A 10606-nucleotide genomic window follows, 5' to 3' on the forward strand; every position below is an offset into this window, starting at 1 on the left:
TTATTGTCGTAATGCTATATACAGTCACAGAAATTAGATTAGTCCAGTACTAAATGTGTCATGGTGTAAATGTTCTCCCTTGTTGATTCGTATTCGAAGTAGAAACTTCTTTATAACATACAAATGCAATAAGTAAAACCGGACTAAAAGCAATTCAATTAGAACTGAAGAATTACAGAAGTGAAATCGGAACGAATTTATTTTAATCCCATTGCATGAAACAATACTCTGCCATGGAAACTAAGGGTCCGCTTTATATACGTTTTATTTTGCTTATGATCGTGATTAAAAGCATTTTCAAACTATTGGCGTTTTAATAAATGGCTGAATGGAGATTTGTATACTTGCAATAAATGCATTCTAAAAAAAAATTCATTTCAACAGCCATCAACTGCAAGTATCCTCTGGGACTCAGTAGTCAGCCTTCTCACAGTCGTCTGACACCCCTCCCCCATGTAAGCGTACTGTCTGGAGAACATTCCTACTGCTTTCTCTTCTTACTGGGGCACCGCATTCTCTACACTAGAAAACAGCCGAGACGAGGAAAAAAAGGCGAGGGAGAAAGTTTAAACGTTTGAAAACGAAAAGGCTTAAGCTCTGTGACAAACCTAAACGGCAGACTAAGATTTCCGTTAGTCAGTCTTTAGCTTGACTGGATCTGCGGTCATTTTAGACGCTTCTTGGGAAGCTTGTCTGCTTTGTGCCTGGATGGCCTTAATTGCCCTTCCCCCCTCCCTCCCCCCATGCCTTCATGTCTGTCTGGCGTAGGGGGAGGGGAGACGCATCCCGCTCGAAACTAGAAATGCATCTGAATTAATCTATCCGTCTGGATCACTTTCTCACGCAGAGAGGAAAAAAATCGCACTTGCTTACTTTGAAATGGACGATTAAAAAACCCATTGGGATCAAGCGAAACGGACATTCACAAAACGCAGACGCACCCCCTCCTCGCAGATTTGCATACTTCTCAGTATACCCGGGGAAGGGATCTAGTCTATATTCTGTACATTCAGAAGGTTTTAGTAGACTGAAGTAGCATGTAGCCAGGTTACACCCCCGTTACTGTATGACTAAGTGTATCAAATAAGTAAACAAAGGTACGTCACATTTTACATACCTAAAAATAGGATCGAGACAGTCTCTTGCACATGACAGGCAGACACGCTCACACTCCCACACACAGACCGTGCAAAACAAGACTGCGAAGCAAGATATAGGGTTCAGTTCCAGCTGATTTTATTTCCTTCTTGAAAAAAAAGTTATTTACAGAAGTATATCAACAATCTGACAGGCAGTGACTTGACACGATTAGCTGGCATGAGTTTTTTTCCTCCAAACGTTATGGCATGATTAGACGAAACAATATTCTACACAGCATATTGCACAGAATGGATGAAAATAAAGTTAATATATTTATATAAAAAACATGAACAACCACCTTAAACGTAAGTAGAATGTATAAAGATAGCTGTTCTAGTGCCTGTCATGTTATATCTCAACAACATACATAAACACACAATCTTCTTTTGCTTATAATACAGACTTAATGTACAAAGATGTTTTCACTTTTTTCCTTTTTTTCTTTTTAAACACAACAGCTATAAACCTGAATCGGAAATACAAATGCTATTCACCATGCCATAAGATACTAAAACAAGTATATTTAGCCGACAAGTAGAAAAGATTAAATATTCAAATACAATAATGAGAAACGCAGTACATAAGTGTCGCGAACTCAAATCGGCATTTTGAGTATATCCATCCAGTGGTTAAAACCAAACTTTTGCTTGTTATAAAAGCGCCAAGAAATGGATCAGTTAAAGCTACAGTATCTCTTTTTTGGGTAATGTACTTAAAAAAGCAGTAATGGCTGCTCAGAATACTTATTCGTTTAAACAAATGTTTAAAATGACACTGAAAATTGAGATACTGCGTCTTTAAGAAGCCTGCAGATTGAACTGTAAACATGGATAGGTGGTTGATTTTGAGAAAACCAACCCCCCGGTTCTTAAAATTAGGAAATCCAAACAGCGATATACACCGATTGACACCCCCTTTATATATTTTGTACAAAAATACACTGAGAAAATAATCAAACGTTTCCTCTCTTTTTAAAAGTGTCAAAAGTCTACATTTAAATATAAAAAATTAAAAGTTAAAACTCTAGCCCTTCAGCGAAGGAGACAGACGGTGCAGGTATACACAACAAGACCTACGAAAACAAAAAGTCAAAAATGTTTGGCCAGTATAAATACATCCATATATAAAATGGTATCTGATAACATGTACAAGGGAAAAAAACACGAGGATGAAAAATCGGTGAGGAAAAAAGGTTTCTCTTAACATCGGAGAAACAAATTCTAAGGAATTTTGGTCCTGAATTGTATAGAGTATAAAGTCCAGCACAGATTTGAGTAGCGTTTGAATCCTGAAAAAGTTAAGAATGAAAAAAGCTGGTGATTTTCCTTTTTTCGTAGGAATCAAACATAGCGCCATCTATCCATTTTTAAATAACCCTAACACTAGTTTTAACTGTTCAACAGTCTTAAAGAAATCTCAGAAAAAGAAGACACGGTAACATGCGTTTTTTCTTTTATTTTTTTAAGTCAACCCACCTGTTAAATACGTCCATCACGAGAAAAAAAACTGGTCGAGACAGCCAATTTTTGTACCTCTTAAGTAATGAAGTTCACTTGGCGATTCGGAAAAGTTCTCTCAATTGTCCCTTTTAAGTAACATTGATTAAAGTATAGCCAACATAAGCCCGCCTTCATGTACGTGCAAATCAATTACAGTTTTCCAGTTCAGACCGAGTGTTTATTTCAATAGGATCTCAGTCACTCCTAATCAGGTTGCACTAATATCTTCCTCTCTCCAAGTTAAACAATTTCTTCAGCCTTCTCTCAAGCCGATACCCACTCAGCACAATTCCTTGATCCTTGAAACGAAACGCAAGCGTTACACTTACAGTTCATTAGCGCTTTCCTTCTTCCTCAAGTGGGACTCTACTCGCAAGGTTCAAACTCACCTTTTCTGGAATCCCTTTTTCATTAAGAGCAAAGAAATTATTCCCAACACATCAGGATATCTTGTCGCTCAGTAAGTGAAAACCAAGTTTGAAATGGTCGACTCCAGCCAGTCCCCTGAAATCATTTCGCTTACTTCGGGAGTGCAGTAGTCGGGGAACTCGAAATGAGAGCCAGACCCCGACTCAAAATTAAAATCCAAGTCTCTGTCCAAAACCGAGGAGCTAAAGCTCCCCAGCGACATGTTGTCAAAACCAGGGCTAGGGTTAAGGTCCAGTAAGTCGTCTTCGAACTCTTCGTCCGAGGACGAGGACTGGGAGGAAGAGGACGAATGAGAGGCTGAGGGAGTCGGGGATGATGCCCGCATACTCGTGTACCTGTGGTGGTCCAACGACGCGCCGGGCGAGTCGGCACCTTCCTTGTTACTCGCAGCTCCGTCTTCGTAGAGACTCAGCGGGTCGCTGGATTCTGCGGAGCTGCTGAGAGTCGGGCTGGCAGGGACAGCCACGGACGAGGGGCTGATACCATGGTTGCTTCCCCCGAAAATATACACCCTCTTAGTTTTCTTGTCAGGGATCTGCTTGGCTGCAGAGACTGACCTGGATTTGTAGAGGGAATGGTGATCCGTAGTGACCGCGTGGGAGACCTGGTCGGGGAACGCCGATTTTGAGCTTCCCAGCACTATTTTGTGGGGTTTGTTGGACGATTTCGCGCTGCTGCTCTTTTTCAAGGAGGGCTTAGTGCTGGCGCTACTGCAGTTGCTGCTGCTGATCTTCTCCCCCTTTTCCCCCGGTTTGGCGCTACTTGACTTTACCTTCTTCCTCGGTCTGTACTTGTAATCTGGGTAGTCAGCCATGTGCTTCAGCCGGAGCCGCTCCGCCTCTCGAATAAAGGGGATCTTGTCGCTGTCTTTAAGCAGCTTCCAGCGTTTGCCCAGTCTCTTGGAGATTTCGGCATTATGCATGTCCGGCGACTGCTCCATGATCTTTCGCCTCTCGATCTGCGACCACACCATGAACGCGTTCATGGGTCTCTTGATGTGACCGCTGGGGGTTTTACACCAGGCTGGATCCATTTTATCCCCCGTGGATGCCGTGGAGCCGGGTGTCGGGGAGGACGCCATACCCAGGTCCATAGCTCCAGAGTCCGTAGACTCCCCCACCAGCACCGCTTCCGTATTCTCGGTGTTGTTCGTTTGCTGTACCATAGTTCAGTTTTTTTTTTGATATATGTGAATATTAAAGTACTTGTTCAGCAAACTACAAGCGTCTGCCGATTCACAGAAATTCTGAGTCCTGAGTTTGGCGAGCCTGGCTGCTCTAATGCAAACTCTTAACCAATTTCCGTCCCACACTTGTATATATTACTTTAGTGATAATATTAGTCCTGAGATTTGTCGAACGGCGACTTGTGAACCACAGGAGTTGCAGTATATCGCCTTTTCAGTTTTTGTGGCCGCACGTCTGGTAGGCTTCTGTTCAAGTGTCTCTGGTTGTGCAGTTCAGTTTTGTCTGCAGGAACGATTTCCAGTTTCCAAAGCGCCTTTTCCCCCCAGAGTGCTTTATGTAACGGGTTCAAACCCAACTCTGTAGTGCGGCAGTTTTTTTTTTATTTCTGCTTGCAGGGCTGTACAGGAGTTCTGTACTACTGTTCACGTTCTAAAGCTACAAAAGCTCTCTCTTCTACTCTCTCAGGTTACAGAATAGTTTTTGCATAGCCTTCCCCTTAGCACCATGCGGGAAGACCAAGCTTGTTGAACTCTGCTATAGTCCGCCTTCCATCTGCAGTCTGCAACTTAAAGCAGACTTCAATTCCGCCTCGCGCAGCTTTATCCTTTTCCAAAGCTATAATGGCGACAGAGCACAACCAATCCGCTGCTGTCTCTACCCTGCCTTGCGCCAAAAGCACGCCCCTCAGGCGCCCATTGGCTAAAAACGAATCTAATAATAATCAGCGCGTGCAATGAGGAGCTTTATGTCTGACCTCATTCCAGTGTACACTGCAAACTTAGTTTTAAAGGGACATGCTCATGTAGTTTTTAGGATTTTTTTTTTCTTTGCTAGTCATGCATGGAAATAAATTACATTAGGTTTAAGCACTCTTGAACTGAAACCAATCTAATGCAGTTTAGGAAATAAACCGAGGCTATCCTTTGTTTTTAATGCAGACCTCACGGTGCCCCACGCTTAAGACAGCCCTTGCCTATTACACAGGGAAAACTTGTGGTCGTTGGTAAAAAATGCTGTAAGTAATCTTTTACACGGTTCTACAGTACCACTCTTTCTGCACCAACTTCACGACTACAACCTTCACCGCCACCACAGCTGTCACCATAAGTGGAAAAATGTTATTACGGTGATTTAGTGGTACCCTACTAAATGCTGAGTTTTGAGCTTTTTAAAATACTACAAAGGTTAGTCACAATTATTTTATTATCATTACTCATGCGTTTTCCGAAACCCCCTTTAGTTCATGGCATTACACCGCTGTGGTTCCTTGAAGAAACACAGCAAGCAGGTCTGCGTGAACCGTCTCCACGCTTGTTTGTAACTGCTGTAAAGTTTCCCCCACAGGCTAGACTGTTGTCAGACTGCCTTAGAGGGCGGAGTCGGCGAGAAGGCAGGCGGTCCTCTGTCACCTCTCGCACGCCTCTCACCGAATGCTTTGCAAGGGAAAAAAAACAGTGAAAGCATTCACATGCAAAGCGAGGGAGTACAGCGCACGAGGTCTCTGGATTTGAATCGACAAGACGGGTATTCTAATAAGCGCACCGTCTGCGTGTGCTTTATCTCATGTTCATTGCCCCACATACAAATATGAAGCGAAACCGTGTTGAAAGTGGTGGGTCTGACAGAAACTAACTGGTTTGCACGACAAGCACGGCTCAGTATACTGTATACAGTGCCAAATGATCTTGAGTAGCTGCTCTGTCCGTTTAGTTTCAGGAAACGCAAACTCAAACCGCCGCGGCCGGTCAGCCTATACGTTTTAAAGCAAGTCAAAGAGGGAAAAAAAAAAATTGTGTGACTTGAAAAAGGCGTGCGGGCAGCTGTCAGCAGTAGCATTTTCCACGGCGGGACGGCACTGTGTTTTGTCGGCGACACTAGATGGCACGATGGAGTCAAGGGACTGTCTTGCTGAATTTTCTGTTGCATTCAGTACAGGAAGACGTGGTTTCAATGTGGGTTGGAATTACATAATATTATAGACGTTGTGCAAGTCTGAAAATTATAGTATTCTTACTGTATACATTTACATATATATGTCAGATAACTGCCTGTATTCAACATTAATACGAATTTCTTTGGGGTATAAAAACTCACGAGGTTTAAAAAACTGGCCTTTTCACGTTACAAAAATGTTGCAGTTGAACATCATTATTAAACTCTTTTAAAAACTATACTCGTTTTAAAGCCTATACAAACGAGCCTGAATTACTATTTCTAAATAAAACAATTGTTATATCTAAATAATTGTAAGCCAAAAATTCAGTCTACAAAATAAGACCCAAGCAGCCCAAGTGTGAACTCTTAACTGACGCCTGCATGGGCAAATTTTACTGATGAATTGCCCTCACAAGCTAACCTCCCATGACGACTGATAAACTAAGAAGGAAACCGTTTGCCCGGGAGAAAAAAACAATCGCCCTTTAAACAGAACAGTGATGACAAAATGAACGGTCCACACAAACAGAATCCAGAAGCTACCTCTAGCAACAGAGGCAGCCGTGGTTTCAGGTTTTACCAGTTACACCATAAGCATATGGCAGGTGGTAAGATAGTGTATCCGTCTCCTTTCATGTCCAGGAAACGGACAGGAGCAAGTACTTACATCAGGTGATGTGCTATTTCTTTAGCTATTTGTCAATTTGATGATGGACGCTACCAAAAAAAAAAAACTTACCGAGAGCTTTGTTTTTAACCACGTTTTAAAAAAAATTAATGTTTTGCGTTTACCATCTGATGTAGTTTCTGAATATGAGTGATTACTCAATGACAGATATAGCATTAGAAGTGCGTTTTTTAAGTTTTGTAATGCTCACCATTTCATTCCAAACTTGAAATCTGAAAGTTGTGCTTTCCGACATAAAGGCTCTTGAAAGGCTTATTAAAAAAAAGAGGGGGGGGGGGGGTAGTGCTCCAGGGAGTGTATGGACAAAGCCTCATTCATTATGCTTTGTTTTCTACAGCATTTGAATAAGTGAAAAGATTACAAGTGCGAGCGTTGGGTGGGGGAGTGTTTCATTGCTTCTGAACTTTGGCGTCTATGGTTTGTGTTGGCGCGCAGAGCAGCTGCCACGCGAGTGCTGGCTGGCTGCAGGAGTGTGGCGCGTGCCAGCTCAAGACGCAGCAGGTGCGGAGCGCGTCCTTTTCTGATTGGCACATAAACCTCGTCTCAGGTACATGGCACATTCCGGTGTCGGATACACTGTTGCTCTGTCTCTAGAAGGCCTCATTACCACTGCCCGTACTAGTCCTCCGTGTGCCAAATCCTTCAAAGCTATTTGACGTCTGCAAAATAAAAAAAAAATCTTGAATAATACTTGATATGCTTCTCTTTTTTATTCACACAGTCGTTTTTAATAAGAAAACAGGTAATCTCAGGAAGTAATCTTAGTCTACGTTCAATTATTTATTGTTTTGGTTGTGGAGAAGAGAAGCAAAATTAATTTTTCAAATCAATTTGTTTAGTCAGCATTGTTTTCTCTCCATATTTCACTGAATACATATTAAAAATGTACAAATAGATGAATGTGAAAGTTTTAGCACACATATTCTTAATCTTAGGAGATGTTTTGCAGTTAATGTGGACTTACTGTATGTCTAACTACAAATCACTAATAATTTTCATATTCTTGAAAGTCTTACAAAACTTTCAAAGCAGAGTACCTACTATTTTAGTTAAGATATAATACATACAAAAGGCCTGAGATAAGGCAGCAAAGTATACTTTCCCATTTGTAGAAAACAGTATTTGACATGTGGTGAAATTACATACCAAGGCAGTGTAATTTATCTTGATTAACACGAGAGATCTTTGAAACAGGTTGTTTGAATTCACTTCCACAGTCTTTATGCAGCTGCTCTTTTTTTTGATTAATTACAATCAGAACTAATAAATCTTGTGAGCTGGACACAAGGAAGCCATAAAACCTATTATACACTGGTAGAAAAGGCATAATTCAGATACACATAACGTGAGCTTTAATATTTATGATTTCATAGTAATAAAAAGATTATGGCTTTAAGGTTAATTTATATTAAACGATAAAACAAAAAAGTAACATTTCATCCTATTAGACATGCCTGTGGTATAGACATATGACGCACATGTAACATGTATTAGTGCTTCTAATAACAATTATTTAATGCAAATCAAGCACACTCAAACAATATGAACTGCACTAATTAATAGAAAGGCATTTGCCAGAAGTCATAATCTAGTAAGATTATGTCCCACTTTCACAATGTATTCAGAGAAATACCATTATGTACTGAAAATGTGTATTTGATCGCTAAGGCAAAAAACAGGGAACATAATTATAAGTTTAAGAACTTTTTATTTGTAACTTTGTTTTCACATTTGCATCTACATAAAAAGTCTCAAAACAAGCTTACATTTCTACAGACATACTAAGGAGTACCCAGAATAATGTTTTTGCAATAGAATCTACAAAATCGAAATGAAAGACAGTGTGTATATACGTGGCACATATTAGATATTTCTCTGAGAAAGGACATGTTTTTGATTACTTTCCAGATTAACTGTCAGACAAGGACCACAGTATGATTTAAAAAATCAGTTATTCATGTGTAAGGTAAGAGGCAGAGAGAGTATTATTTAATCTTTTTAAAATTAGACTCTCTATTTCCTGTTACGGAATTTCTATTTTGCTACAGATTATGCCAGGAATGCAAGAAAAAAGACTCCATAGAGATGAAATCAGGTCTTTTATATGACCAGCCATTTTCTAGCTGCTTTTTCCAATACAGAGACAGGGGGAGCCAGAGCTTATCCTGGCAACACCCTGGACTTGGTGCCAATCCATAGCAGGGCGCACAGACACACGCACAAGAGCTAGTTTTCCTAGAAGCCAGTTCACCTACCTGTATGTCTTTGGCCTGTGGGAAACCAGAACACCCGGTGAAAACCCACATTAACACAGGGAGAACATACTAACGCCATTCAGATAGCCCACAAGGCATGATAGCACCCTGGAATTGAACACAAGGCCCCAGCACTGCAAGGCAACAGTGCTAACCCTCAGTTTTTGCTTTCCAAATTTATAAACAGCTAACTCGCCCAGCTTTGATTTTCAGCTAAAATATCAAATCAAATCATCAACCATCTACTCAACACCATGCTTACACATATTTTTTTGTATTATGTTGGGGTTACAGCTCAATATTAAATCTTCATCCATATAAGAATCATAAGAATTTCAATCTTTATGGAATAATATGCTTTGAAACCTAAATTTTTAAAGATTTTAATCCTATACTCCTAATCCGATGCTTTCAGGCTTGTAGGAGAATAGAACAAGCTGCAGTACCCAACCTTGTTGTTGAAACTAATATTCTTGCTTTTTTCATGAAATGACTGGAAGAGCTACTCAGATCAATTAGCTATTAATGTCTAAACAGGCTAGAAGGGCCAAATGGTCTCTTCTCATTTGTAACCTCTCTTATGTTCTCACTGTCCAGTTAATTGGACAGTGTTATTTGAAAGAATGAATTTTTAGAGGACTGACACCCAAGGTGAATGATAACAGCTTCTGACAACAATAAACCTATTACTTGTTCCTTTGCAGCCTAATCCATTAAAAGGATAGGATAAAATCTTGCTTCATTTCACCATTCACCTTCATCACTGGGTCAAGGAATGTTTGTCTCAAATTTTATGTTTACTTCTTGTTGTCATCAGATCTCAAAAGTATTTGTATTAAATGACTAAACAGTTATGTTGAGAAAAACAAAATCGAAGACCATACCAAAACAGAGCCTGTTTTGAAAACGAAGTGGTTACCATGATACAGTATGTGTCCAAACCATTAATGGAAAGCCATTCCAGAGCATGTGCACAGCATATGAAAATTCCACTTCATTTTTCATGTTTAAACGTCCCTAGATTTGTGATAACGCATAGACAAAGCACAACTAGTATAACGAGACCGATAATAAGCATAGTAGTAATAAATGTGTTATAAAGCACTGGAAACTACCTGGCTAGCCGTGGAGAGACCGGCAGAACAGGAAGACCCAATGCGTAATGCCAGGAACGGAGCAAACACGGGGGTTCGCTCCTGACTCGAGGTATAGGGCGGAGTTGGGCAAAAGAGATGAGAGCCCTCAGGCAGCGGATGTGAGGCAACCTGGTGAGGTGAGCCTCTCGACAACTGATCCCAGTGCTGAACCAGGAGGAAAGGGAGACCCGGAAATATATAGCTCCAGACAACAAGACACACAAGAAGAACAAGTAAAGGACAGGGAAACTAGGAACAGGACAGAGAAGGAGCACCCTCTAGATGTAGAGGGCATGACACTACCATCAAGAGCTGTTGCCACTTCCTAGCTGCTACA

General features: G+C 40.8%; 1 protein-coding gene across 1 annotated transcript; it reads right to left on the minus strand.

Annotated features, from left to right (window-relative positions):
- Positions 1 to 1216: 1216 nt before the first annotated feature.
- On the minus strand, positions 1217 to 4826 carry LOC148822945 (transcription factor SOX-4-like). Its single transcript, XM_088929463.1, has one exon. The coding sequence runs from the start codon at positions 4231 to 4233 to the stop codon at positions 3097 to 3099; it is 1137 nt and encodes a 378-aa protein (XP_088785589.1). The 5' UTR covers positions 4234 to 4826; the 3' UTR covers positions 1217 to 3096.
- Positions 4827 to 10606: the final 5780 nt, after the last annotated feature.

The sequence above is a fragment of the Atractosteus spatula genome, chromosome 12 (genome assembly GCF_055471065.1).
Source record: "Atractosteus spatula isolate fAtrSpa1 chromosome 12, fAtrSpa1.hap1, whole genome shotgun sequence".
Classification (NCBI taxonomy): Eukaryota; Metazoa; Chordata; class Actinopteri; order Semionotiformes; family Lepisosteidae; genus Atractosteus; species Atractosteus spatula.

Bases quoted from the DNA above. Each gene is read 5' to 3' on its own strand.
- LOC148822945 (XM_088929463.1), bottom strand. From the start codon at position 4,233: ATGGTACAGCAAACGAACAACACCGAGAATACGGAAGCGGTGCTGGTG.